The sequence below is a fragment of the Fukomys damarensis genome, unplaced genomic scaffold (genome assembly GCF_012274545.1).
Source record: "Fukomys damarensis isolate Sample0158 unplaced genomic scaffold, DMR_v1.0_HiC HiC_scaffold_26, whole genome shotgun sequence".
NCBI lineage: Eukaryota > Metazoa > Chordata > Mammalia > Rodentia > Bathyergidae > Fukomys > Fukomys damarensis.
The window spans coordinates 9655211-9669517 of record NW_022900938.1 but is presented as its reverse complement, the minus strand read 5'-3'; the positions used below and the strand labels follow the sequence as shown (position 1 = coordinate 9669517).

General features: G+C 33.1%; 1 protein-coding gene across 16 annotated transcripts in view; it reads left to right on the top strand.

Annotated features, from left to right (window-relative positions):
* Gulp1 (GULP PTB domain containing engulfment adaptor 1) overlaps window positions 1–13845 on the top strand; it is a 236590-nt gene extending 222745 nt beyond the window's left edge. For 5 of the 16 annotated variants that reach the window (XM_033756344.1, XM_033756343.1, XM_033756351.1 and 2 more), the window contains 3 exons: window positions 824–962; window positions 5739–5833; window positions 11923–13845. In XM_033756344.1, the coding sequence (XP_033612235.1) occupies window positions 824–962; window positions 5739–5833; window positions 11923–11994 (306 nt within the window). In that variant the 3' untranslated portion in view covers window positions 11995–13845. Of the gene's footprint in view, window positions 1–823; window positions 963–5738; window positions 5834–7846; window positions 7858–11922 lie in introns of all 16 variants that reach the window. The other 11 variants (XM_033756346.1, XM_033756352.1, XM_033756349.1 and 8 more) reach the window with 4 other exon arrangements.
* The last annotated feature ends 462 nt before the right edge of the window (window positions 13846–14307 follow it).

Genomic DNA, 14307 nt, shown 5'->3' with positions numbered 1-14307 from the left:
ATTAAAATTGTCTTCTATTCCTCCCCAAAATGGGAATTCTCTTTGATTCCTGATCAAGTCGGTGGTTTTGATAGATTTTACATGTATTTTTTCCCATTTGACAAAGTGATGATTGTGTCACTTTTACACACTTCATTCCACAATTTTATACAATTTTTATTTGTGTCTCCCTATGTTTATTCAGTCTTTACCCACATTGGATAAGTCAGCAATTTTTGTGGTACTTTCATGATTATTTAGTTTACAGGATAGCTATTCATTACAGACAATATGATTAAATTTTACAGGAATGAAATCCTGCAATGAATAATAGTTGCTGTGCTCATAAATAGGAGTCAAAATATATTCTACTTTTAAAAATGTAAAATAAATGTTACTTGCATTTGAGTATTTATAGGAAGATAAACATGTTCAGTGAAAAGATAAACACGTTTAATTATTTCTCTCTAAAACAAAATTTTATGTAAAGTATATTCCTGAAATCGTGCTTTATATACATAGAAATGTCAGATATTTCTAGATACACAAAAAAGCTTACGTCTGCTCTACAGTCATCCAGAACGATACTGTCACCATTTGTACCATCATCTTTGAGAACGTGTTTGTAGAAATTTTTTATTCCTTTCTTGCAAATGATGACCTGGCCTAACAATTTGAACCATTTGAATTATTATTGTGTAACTATTATTGATCTACAAAATGGCATGCTTACGTGATTCAGCTGGATTTGTTGCTCCCACATGTTTCTTGTGCATGCAAAAAACTTGTCTTTACAATCTGTCCGTGTGAAGCTCTCCCCTAATTTCCATTCTCTCCGTTGCAGGCAGGCAGTGTGGCACCTCGGTCACCCTCCACTGACGTCTTCGATATGATTCCATTCTCTCCAGTTTCAGACCAGTGTTCAGTACCTACTCGCAACGGCACACAGCCACCCCCAGTACCTAGTAGATCTACAGAAATTAGTAAGCTTTCCAAAGAAATCAGTGTTTCTTGCCATTATTGGGTACTTTGTGAATGTTTAAGACTTGCTGGGAGGTCACATTTCTTAACAAGCTCACTAACAATTTTTATAAAGTATTATGTTTTATGTATTTTTCCAAATTCAATTCTACTTAACTTTCATATTTTAGAGACACCTCTACTTGCACTTTGAACCTATTTTATGAGAAATGATATGGCGATGGTTTATTTAAATAATAGAGTAGTTTTAATTGTGTATTTAATTCATTTTGAATGATATTTTAATGTTTTACTTTGTTAGAAACAAACTGATGGTAATAATTTTAGTCATTTTGGCATGTTTAATAGAACACAGCTTAAATATGCTGTTATCATAGGATCTGGGGCCCAGAATTGAAAAGTATATAAATTATATGAATGCCATGATCTGTTTATATAATCACCCTATGTAAGGGCTATTTTTTTTTCTTTTTGTGTGAAGGCATTGCTTTTTTGTTTTATCTATTTATCGGTAGAGAATAGCAAAGTTAGCTTTAGATGAATTAGAAACCATCCAACAAATGCTCATTTTCAGTGTTTTGACTGTATATTGATCTGTACCCTTGTCACAGAAACTGAAAGACTAGTTTCTTTTTTTCCTCCTTGAATGTATTGGTACTTTTTAGGTATACAGTACAGTTATATTCATCATTGGGCTCTTGTACCTTTACCTGACTGATATTGGTTCTCATTTTTTCCCCATTCCCCTGCCCTCCCTTCACCCCCTCCACCCTTCCCTATTTACAAAGACTTTATTTCAATTTTTCCCTTTTCTTATATTTTTTCTTTTCCCTTATTTCCTTTCCTCTACTCTTCCCACTTCCCCTACACCTTTAGCCCTTTTCTTCCTATTTCACATTGTCAAGTATTACATTTGGATCTTATTCACACTTTTAGTTTTTCACACCAGAGAAACCATTCGGCATTTACACATGAAAGACTAGTTTCTTATGATCGTGAATCAGTCACTAAGCCCAAGGAAAGCTGAAGAGATTTTACATGTTACATTTCCTTGCATTTGCTCTTGTTTATATCAAGACATTCTGAGTCTTCAGTATACGGCAGGGCCTATAGTTTGTTTCTCCCTGTGGAGCTTAACAAAGTACATTGCTCATATTGTGTGAGCAGTATGTGTTGAATTACTGATGAATACGTGTGTAAGTACAAAATGACATTACCTTGAAACTAGCATACAAAAATTACTGTATTTCAAAGCATTGACTCAAAATAGACACTGGATGGGCGAGGATTTTTAAATAAAGCCTCAAAAGCCTAGGAAATAAAAGCAAAATAGAGCAAAGGGATTACATCAAACTAAAAAGCTTTTGCACAGCAAAGGAAGCAGCCAAAACAGCATGAAATAGTGATCTACAGAATGGGAGAAAATACTTGCAAAACTATTTGTCTGACAAGAGATTAACATTCAGAATATGTAAGAAGCTCAAGCAACTCAACAGCAAAAAACAAAACAAAAAACCAAATTACCCAGTTGATAAATGAACAGTAGACCAGAATAGGAATTTCTTACAAGATAGCCGAATAGCCTACAGTGTTTAAAAATGCTCAATATGGCCTATTATTAGGGAAATTAATATCAAAGCCACAAGGAGATTCACTTCACTCCAGTGAGAACAACTATTAGAAAAAGACAAAAGATAACAAGTGCTGGCAAGGACGTGGAGAAAAAGGAACCTTTACATGCTATTGCAAGGGTGGGAATACTGATTACTTCAGCCATGATAAAAAAGAGTATGAACATTCCTCAAAAATTTACAACTAGAACTGCTCTGTGTTCCATCTATCCCAGTAGTTGGTATGTGTCCGCAGGAAATGAAATCAGTATGTTGAAGAGACATCTGCACATCCTTGTTTATTGCAGAAATATTCACAATATTTAAAAAAATAGAAACAACCTAAATGTCCATCAAATGATAACTAGATAAAGAAGATGTACTAAATATGCAAAATAGAATACTATGCAGTCATAAGAGATAAGATTCCAATTTTAATCCTACTTGACATTTATATTGAGAACAGTGAATAAATTTGAAGGTATTTAGAAGGAATTATTTTATAGAATGCTGACTGAAAGTAAATTATAGTGCAGGATTTTTAATCAAACATTGTTCACAGCAAAATAAGCAGTAGAGAAGGAAAATGCTGAGTTTTGTTTTAAATGTTGTTAAGTTTGGAAGACCTAGGCCAAGATCATCAAATGGTTTTAAGGAATAAAGTGAGAAACTGAAATAACACTTTGCTATATTTTTCACTGTTTCTTCTTACTTATCAAAGTTCAGTAAAAATAGATAAATGATAGATTAACCACGTAAGGACATGTTGTCCATTCAATTGCAGTTACCAATTTTTTTGAAAACTTTAATCCAGCTGGGTTCCAGATAAGGAATTTTTTCTCTAAATGGACTAATAAATGTATTTATTTTTTGATCATTATTTACTTAAATACATAAGCAAAAACTTACAAGATTGACCTCTAAGGTTCTCTCTTTAGTGCCTGAGAATCCTACTAATTCCTCAGAACATGTTTGCAATCCTGTTTCTCACTGAGATGAATTTGTGTTTCCCCTTTGAATACACATGAGACTTTATTTTATTTAATAGCCTCTTCTCTATTTAGGTATAAATTCTATAGGGGAATGAACATGGTCCTTTCTTCACTATTTTAATCTGTTGCCCAGCAAAATACCTGGCAAAAATAATTCCTGAATAAAGTATGGCCTACTTGTTTTTATTCTGGAACCCCTGCATTAGATGCAACTAATTTTAATGTTCGCTACATAGCCATCTTTTCCATCGAAATTGAACTTATGATTTTGTTATGGATTTTAGACCCATCTGAGCTGATCAGAATATACCAATGAGTTCTGCAATGTTTATTAATTTACATGCAATTAATATCTTTACTAATATGTAGTGCAGTTGCTAACTTGTGGAGGAATCATGGATTCTGGAGAATGAGTTAGAAACTTCTTCACAGAAAAACACAGCGAACTCACTCACCCCAGTTACACACTGTGTTTCAGGACTATGGAGCACTCCTTGAAGCCCACCTGAAATCTCTAAAGATACCTGAGTCCCAGTTTAAGAAAGTCTCCATAATAAAAAATCTCTGTTTCCATGTTGAGCAATTCTTCTCCTTCATGAATTCATTTCTTTTGACAAACCTTGTCTTAGTTACTTTTCTCCTTGCTGAGACAAAATGAATGACACCCAAAGTTAAAGGAGAAAAGGGATTTTTCAAATCACAGTGTGTAAAGGTTTCCCTCCTTAGTCAGCTAGCTCCAAGGTACTGTGCCGTGGAAGAGGGACATCACAGAGGAGAAACAGTTCATGGCAGGCAGAAGGCAGTGAAGCAGCAAAGTAGTTAAAACAGCTTCTTTCCGTCCTGTATATTCCATTCAGGCTGCCTGCCCTTGGGTGGGTAGCACTCACACCCAGGGTTGAGCACTCTTATTGCAGCATCACACACTCTAGATCCAGCCACCTCCAAAAGGCCCCACCTTTGACTGCATGAGTGTTTAGAAGACATCTGGATGCGAGACATAGCACACCTGCTACGTGAACAGTACTGCTCAGTACGTTTGTGGTATAGTGGTTATCAGGACACTCTTTCAAAGAGGATTTTCTCAGTTCCCTTAAATTTGATGTACTCCAGAGTCACATCAGACAAAGGGAAGAAGTAATAAGACCAGTAGTAATCTGCATTGGTGATATATTAGGTCATAAACTCCCATTTGTTCAGGACAGCTCCAGCTTATAGCATTTGTCTCAGTGCAACTATTAGGAGTGCTCCTTTCACTCCTAAGTCACAATTAAAGTGACTTTAATCGATGCTGTATTATGTGTCTCTCCCATTTATATGACATTTACTGGTGCAAGAAACTTCCAAGCAGTTTACCATCTATAAATTTAATACAAGAAATTGGAAAAAAACAATCAAAACTGGAAAGCAAAAATCCTTCATAAGGAATCACAGAATAATTTTTGAGAATGTGGTAGAAATAAAATAGAAAAATATATTTGTTCTTATATATCATTGTATTTAGAGAATGTATATCACCTTCCCAAAGCCTCTTCTCCAAGCACAAGCCACTAGGGAACAGTCTATATCTAAAATGTAATAGGTTTTTGATACTGTATGCCTCCAATTTTTAAAAAATAAACTTGTTTCTGATGAAGGAGGATTTTTATTTTTAAAATGTCTCATTGTGATTGTCTATAAGATGATAAGATTTCATACTTCATGAGATAATGTGCCTCATGTTTTCCCTGGATAGAAAGTAAGCTAAAAGCACATGGTCTCTGAGCAAATCTACCTACTGATTTACTCAGTTCTACATATTGATATTACTGTTGTGTTGCAGAACAACAAAATATGAGAATAAGAGAAATTTCAATGAGTTTTTTTCCGGTAAACTTTAGTAAATTTAAAGTGGTGCAAAAATGTAGGGATTAAAATGCATTGTTAGTAAATATGTAGTGACTGATAGGAAGTTATTATTGGAAACACAAGACCTCTCTGGATAATAATTGTTTGTAACTAAATAGTGTTGACTATCACAAACAGATCTTTGCACCCTTATTTAGCCTCACCTCCAGAGAGCGTGACATAAAGTGTAGGGACAGGGAGACCATGTTCACTTACATACATTTCCCTGCCTCACATAGCCCAACTCAGTTCTTGTCATTCCATTCACCAAGTATTCTTTTCTTGCTTTTAGAACGGGACCTGTTTGGAGCTGAACCTTTTGATCCATTTAACTGTGGAGCAGGGGATTTCCCTCCAGATATTCAATCAAAATTAGATGAAATGCAGGTGACTATTTTAACAGATTGGACAATAAATGGTTTGTTTCTTTTTTTGGTACCAGGGATCGAACTCAGGTCCTTGCACTTACAAGACAGCCCAGCGAATCACTGAGCTAAATCCCCAGCCCAGTTTGTTTCTTTTTAACCTGGGAGAAAGAAAATCTTATATATCCAAACTAGCCTTACCTTGATATGTTGTTCCCATACAAGCTTCCTTAAAATAATTACTTAAAAAAATAATTGCACTTATCCCTAAAAATACTTCTACACGTGCTAAGGATTAAGTTGTTAGTTTTCTTAATAATTTAATTTAACATGGAAGGAAGATGGTTCGTTTTTGTATACAAGATGACATAGCTTTTAATGGTTTGTTGTTTTGAAATCCAGAAATTAAAAAGTCAGTGCATTCCACTTATAAGGTTTGATCTGAGTCTTAACAGTTATGAATTTTAAAATTGTGAATGAGAAATGAGGGACAATCTTTCTCAGAACAAAATTGCCCAGTCTGAAAAGAAGCATTGTAACAATTTTTGAGTTCTTATTGAAAAAGCAGACACCAGTGACGACTTCTTTAGGAATGTAGTCCACTTGGGTTTTCTTGTCTGTCTCTTATTTTTGAATTCTGAGTTGGTCTAGATCTTTGAAGAAATAATAAGCCATGATGAGTAAATATCCTTACAAGGGTTAAAGACTGCTATTTATATTCACCCTTTACATTTTGATGAAACGATTATGGCCTACTTTTCATCAAAAAGTTTATATATGGTAGGATCCATGCAGGCACCAATTGTGTGAAGCTGCTTGAGAAGACATTATGAAGACGGGAAAGTAAGCTGAAGGAGGTATTTCTGTTTACAAGCCCTAGTCTCATACATTCACTTTCTATGTTTTCATTTTCTCCCTACCACCCCCACCAAAAAAAAAACCCCAAAACTAATGGGTGGACTTGAATCTAACAAGAGTAAATACATTCTTTCCCTGGAAACATGATGTAAATACCCTTCTACTCATGTGCAATTACAGCTCTCTTCTGTTTCCTAAGTATTATGTGAAAGTTTTTAGCATTTATATTTAGATTTAATAACATGCCTGGGTTTTAATGGTTGAAATATTTAATACATATCTTGAGCTTTTTTTCAAAGAATGTGTTATAACATTGTCTCAAGTTGGATGATTTCTAATTCCCTTTTACATAAAAATATTTTAGATGCCTAAATTTCAGTTGCTATAGAATTTTCTACATATTTACCACAAAAGTTATAAACAGCTTATTGCAGAGTTCTTATGCAAATATGAAATAAAAATATAACTAAGTAAAAGCAACATACAGTAAAATTCATATTAAGACATTTAATGTCACAGATGGAATGCCATTATTTGTCTTAAATCACCATATCAAATTTCTGTTTATATCAAAATGTATCCTGCCTGATGGCATAAATTTTCCATTTTTCAAGTAGTGTGACGCTTTCAGTGAAATAGCACATGATTAATTAATGAGAACACTGTATTTCACGTGAAGTCTGTTCCTACACTTTTTCATTCCTTTTGAAGTTGGCCTGCTGCTACCTGAGACGAATGGATTTGGAGGAAAGAGCACATACGGGTCCCTGAGGGGTCGTATTGTTCTTTAGGGTGATGCTCATCACAAGTACTACTTTCCAATGAAAGTTGTTTTTTTAGATATCACAAAATTGAAAAACTATGTAAAGTTTTTTGTTGTTGTTTTTTGTTTTTGTTTTTGTTTTTTTTATACCGGGGATCAAACTCGGGACCTTGCACTTGAGAGGCAGGTGGCGGAACCACTGAGCTAAAACCCTGGCCCCTGTAAAGTTTTTAACATATAAGTGTCTAACTCCAGATTTTTGTAGTAACCAAGTTTGAGAAACATTACATAGGATGGCTTGGTGATGTGTTATCTAAATAATGTTAAACTGTGGTGCTTTCGTTGTTGTGTTTGCTGTTGCTAATATTTTCTCACTATCTTCTTTTTATTCTTTTCTGCTTTCATGTTGGGTAGCGCCAGAGATGGTTGGTATATTATTTTCATAATAATTTTAAACAACTTATAACCATTTGAAAGCTAAAACTTTAATACTTGCATGATTTATTCAATAAATAAACAGCAGTTCCATATGGGTGTGTCTGAGTATTAACTGTGTTTACAAAGCTTTTATAACCTACATTTGAAGGTTCTTTTTTATGATTTAGTCACTACTGAATTGTTTGCATTATTGCTTGTTTCTTTTAGTCTACAATTAACTTGCAGGGCCACTTTAACTAAAATAAAATAATATTTCTTGACCTGAATAATATGTTGAGTTTTGTTATTAATCTTGTCATGCTAATTAATCTAATGCACATATTTAGCACTATTTCTCTAGGTATCCTATAAAAACAATACAGTATAAGTTCTGAATACTGAATTGAACTAATAAGTTTAGTGAAATAGTCCTCTTTCATTTAAAGAAGGTTGCGATTAATCTATTCTTAAAGTAATTGAATTGTTTGAAATCACAAAAATATCTACTGAATGCAAGAATTTAAGCAGAAATGTCATGTTTTACTTTAATAATTAGAAAATTAGATGTTTATTTGAAATCAGTAATACAGTAATTTGATCTGACAATTTAAACTGCATGGCATGTTTATCTCATAACTCGAACTCGGGACCTTGCACTTGAGAGGCAGGTGGCAGAACCACTGAGCTAAAACCCCGGCCCCTGTAAAGTTTTTAACATGCAATACAAGTGTCTAACTCCAGATTTTTGTAGTAACCAAGTGTGAGAAACATTGCATTAGGATGACTAGCAAATAGCGTAGTACTGATGCAGCAGGAGGATAGTACTGATAGTTTATTTTAGGAGCTATGATAATGTAATACACCAAAACAGAAGAATGGCAAATCAGTGAAAGATGAAGAAAGTATGCATAACCGATGCTAAATCAACTAGTTATAATTTTGGAGAAGTGCAATCAGTGTACAGGTGAACTTACAGGAATACCCAAATTTTACAAGCATTAGGCCTTTAAACACATGAGGAAATCATCGAATGTACATTAGACTCTTGAATTATAGAAAAAAATTTATAGGTGAAATATGTAAACATTTTGTTTTATAAAAGCGTTTAGAATTTTCTATTTCAGAATATATAAACACATTACCTCTACCTATTAAAACAAGTAGGCAAAAAATTAAAACACTTAACAATCATCAAATTAATAGAAATACGTAGTTCACGTAAGACCACATATGGCCAACATATATGTAAACATGTTCCATGTAATCAAACTAAAGGCACAAAAAAGTGTAAATGCCTGTTTGGTATAGCAATTTAACAATTTCATTTTCTAATTAATAATCAGTAAAAGTGAAAATGTAATAAACAAACATTCTAAATCATTGCTAGGCCAAGGTTAGTTCATAATATCCCTTTGGGGAGTAATTTTTATTAATATTTGTGTTTCTATTTGGTATCAAAATCTGTAAAACAATATTTCTGAGGAGAAAATAATTATAAATTTATTGTCTCTGTGTGCAAATAATCTATTAACCTTGTTCATGATTGTGAAGCACTAGAAACAAATGAGTTATTGTAAAACTTAATGATATACAATGATAAATTAGTTTTCCAGTAACTTTAATACAGACTTTGAATTTTGTTAAGATTTTCTATTTGTTAAATAGAAAATTATAAATATATATGCAATACATTATAAATATAAGAAAATTATTCATGTCATAATTTAAATAACAGGAAAATTCGAAGCTCAAAGGTTATAACTCAGCAAGTAATAGGTGTTGTATATTGTCCTAGTTACTTTTCCATTGCTGGGAGAAAAATACCTGACACCCGCAAGTTAAGACAGGAAAGGTTTATTGTGGCTCACAATTGATAGATGTTTGAAGACACAGTCAGCTGGCTCCAAGTCAAGATGGGGTCACAGAGGAGAAAAGGTGCATGGCAGGGTAGGCAGGAAGCAGCCTTCCTTTCCCTTTTCTCCCATCTGGGCTACAAGCCTGTTGGGTGGTGCCACCCACGCCTGTGTTGTGCCTTTCCCTTAACCACACCTGGAACTATGCTAATCCAATCAATGGACTAATTTTATTATCACACCCTTAATCCATATTCACACACTCTAGATCCAACCACCTTTGAAAAGCCCCACCCATGAGCACTGAAGCTTTAGGAGGGTGCCTCGAGATGCAAGCCAAAAAACATAAATTTTTTCCCACCTTCATATGCTTTATTTTCAAATGGGAGAATGAGACAAAATAACCATTCTTCCATATAAGTGAAATGTTTCACATGAGAGCTATGATTAAAATTTTAATCAATTGTAAAATCATTCTTCTTGTGATGTATTAGTTTATGATAATTCTAATCTCTACATGAGATAAATAATACACATGTTTTCAGAAGTTTAAAATCCAGGAAATATGGAAATATTAAAAGATTTTGATTTCATTAAATTATGATTTATAAAATGAAATTTCTGAAGGAAAGTCACAAAATATATGAGAAATTTATTTTAGGAGGAAAGAAAAGCAAAGAACTTCATAGTAATGTATCTGTCAATTGGGTTAATTAGGTAAATTTAAAGGCACTCAAAGTACCCTTAAAAAATCAGCATAGAAATAAGTGATATTCAAATGCTTTATTATTGAAATAATCACCAACATTTATTTTTCTGATTGCTTTTCTGCCTTTCCAATACTGATAATACATTGATAAACACTATTTTCAAGATAAGTGAAATAATGTTGGTTTAATGTCAAAATGAAACAATACACTTTAAAAACGATGAATGGTTTCAAACCATCCCAAAGGTAACTATTTATTTATATAGTATCACAGCTGTCATTTATCTCTCATTTATAATACACAAGAAGATGACATCGTGCATAGCTCTTCAGATATCCACATAAAATAAGTTAAGGAATTGTTTATTTATAATATTTTCAGTTTGCAGTATTCACTTTTCAAACTGTTTGGTGGCTTTTGGAAAGACACATAAATGAGATGAAGTGTTTCTTTCTGTGATAATAACAGGTTTTAAAAAATAATGATGAATACGCTGAACATTACCCACTTGAGTATACTTAATATGCCAGGTACAGGGCTGAGATTAGAAAACCTTTGTGGTGAGGACAGTGTTATGTAGTCTCTGTACTATAAACATAATGAAGAATGTTCTCTCAAAATTACAAGCGAAGTGTGGCTTACAGCTTTTTAAGTACTTCTTCCTCTATCTGTTCATGTTTACTTAGATCTTGTACAAATATAAATACATTTAAATTCTTATTCTAAATGAAAATAACCAAGGCACCGCCACACTTCTACAAGGCAACCTATAATGTGACTTCTAGTGCCACTGATCAACTCAAGTCAGGGGTTTTCCTCTCTGTAGCCCAGTGTGCATCGATTCAAGGCTCGGGGTGGGGGTGGAATGAGATGGTGAGAAAAGAGATTGCGTAAAAGTAATTCATTGCAAAATTCATTGCAGTGACAGACATATGCTCCATAAGTCAATGGCCACTTAACTTCTAAAACATACTCACAGTACCAGTCTACTAAAAGCAGTAGCAGGGCTGTGTGGGAAGCTTAGGCTATTATTTTATGAAGGAATTATTTTATGCAGCCCCTGGGTGGTGGAAAGCAGGAAGAAAATACGAAAACTAACTGTCTTCAGGGGTAGCTATTTTAGTCATGTTTACATTAATAATGATCTTGAAAGCCTACCAAATAATTTAAATTACAGTAGAATAATAAATATGTTCTTCTGTGACAGATTCAAGATTTAAGACTTAGAATTATTTAATTTTACATATAGCACTTTTCTTCTGATTCTCATGCGTGCTAATCTGACATAGTCTTAAAACATTAAAATGTTAGTAAGTGTAAAAAATTGCCTTAAAAAAGATACCTTGATATAAAAATTTGATAAGCCAACACTTGTCAGGTAATTATTTTTTAGTTGATCAAAGGACAAAGATTTGTACTTCTGTTCATAGTCACTTTGGCTTACTGATTTTATTTTATTGTAATTTGTCATCGCATTTTGTATTTTAATGATTTTTATCCTGTTTTACAGGAGGGGTTCAAAATGGGACTAACTCTTGAAGGCACAGTATTTTGTCTCGACCCATTAGACAGCAGGTGCTGATGTCGGCAAGGAGAGAGGTCTCCTTGAGTTCTACTTGTTTATATCCGTATCTATAGTGCATTATTACTTTGAGAAAGGTATTATAAATGTGCCAATATATTTTGAACATCTTAGCATATTTTGAAAACTATTGCTGTAAAATTTCTTCACAGTGTTGATCTGCACCTCTTACTTCAAAAGCAACTTAGAGTAATGTTACTTTTACATTTCTTCTTGTTTCTGTTGTGAACAAATTTGTAATTGAAACACAAATCATCCCAATAATCTGCCTAGCTTGTGGTCTAAATAATTAGCATCTTGAAATTTGAGTTCATTCTTCATGATGCTAATTTACTTCTCATGTCCCAAAAGCCAGACCTTAAATGGTCACTTTTAAAATTCTGAAGATATATACCAATGTTCTATTTTCAAACCAATAAAAATATTACCATTCAATGGATAGATGTCATTTTATATATAAAATGCTGTCCACATCATTAGGAAAGTGTTGACTTTGAATTCCATGCCTCCTCTCCACTAATATTTAGCTGATAAAATAAATACATAAATTCCAATAATAATTAAATCAAATATATTTAGAATATAAGATAATAAGCAAATACAAGGTAATAATATTATGTTATTAAAAATTAGTCTGTAAATTATTTGTTTTATAAATAATGACTGGAAAACAATACAAATTTACCATTAGTAAAATTCTTAAAATCTCATTTCTAATGCATAGTAAACATCACTATAAATTCTAAGCATTATCTGAACTGATACTCCTTTAAATGTATTTGAAATATGTGCTGTGTATAAGTACAAGGCCTATTATGCCCACTTACTTCTCATAATATGGAATATTTTCATAGTCTCCTTTAAGAAAGATATTTTTTTCTCACCAAAGTTTATTTTGTGATGCCCCACTGGTTTTGATACTTTAAAATGTATGGCAGTGAAGTATCAAAGTATTTAGCAATATGATCTATTTCTTTTGTTGAAGTCAAATTTCGTTTTTCACAAAATTCAAGTTTCTGCTTAGCTTCATCTTAAAGTGAGCAGTGAAATTCCTTGGCACCTTATTCTTGACGTGCCAATGGAAGCTGATGGACCTCTAAAGACATTTGTCACCTGTACCTTTGTCCACTATTTAACAGAATAACAGCAACAGTGCGACAAAATTTTATAGTCAGCATTTCTAATGTGATTTATCAGTTGAAAAGCAAAATGAACTATGAAAACGTGGGCTTAGTTAGGATGTAGCCATCAAAAATGAATAAATAGATTATTTTACTCATGGAAGTTTTCTTCAAGTTCTGAAGGTACATTTTCACTAGGAAAACAAATCACATATGCTCATGCAATATTATATTTGTGTGTATCTCTGTAATGTTCTATGGTATATGCAAGCCTTCTTGTTTGAGTTGTTACAAATTGTACCTTATTTAGGGGGTAGTGGATGTTTCATAAGGAAGAGTCTTTATAATTTTGTTTGTCATATAGTATTTTGGAATTTATATAATGAGAAGGTTTTGGAGCCATATGTATGGCTTATTTTTAACAGATAGAATTTGTATTTTTATTGTACTTTAAAAAGCTTTATGTAACAGGTATATATTTAGTGGCCATTTATTATCAATGGTAACACAATAGTACTAAAATGATATTTGCATATTTAAGGTATGTTAGTTTGCCAGTTTTTTATGGTAATCAACTCTGCTACTGGCATGATTAAATAGTACATAATCAGTCATCAATTATGAACATTTACTTCACCAGTTCCTTTTTATGAAGCTCTGGTTAAAAGCTGTATTTCTATGTAAACGCAATGATATGTTTGATTTTGCCGAGAATAAATCATTTTAAATAAATTAAATTGTAAAACTTATTAAATAATCTCTAGACATTCTAATAATATTCTTTACCTAATAGACTTTCTCCCTAAATTGGAGGAAGACAGAGCGGATGCACTTTATTCTTCATTTCTCACAGCCTGCACACACTTTCGCTTTATGAGCAAATATAATTCATATGTGAAAACACGGATGTGATCCTGCTCGTGAGAGAGGTCATCATTTAGTTCCTGTCACCAGGAGCATGTGGGGTTGCAGTTGCTTTATATAAATATCATTTTGCACAATTGAGGGCTCCTTTAGTCAAATAAAAATGCAATTGGTATCTTGGCTGATATTTTTGAAAAGTGGGCTTGGTAATAAGATTTGGGTCATGGCTACTTGTGGAATCATGAAAAAATCTGCCCTTGTCCAATATGTGAGGTCATAGATTTTGGAGACACACAGCTTCCATGTGTGTAGCCTTTATACACTGAAC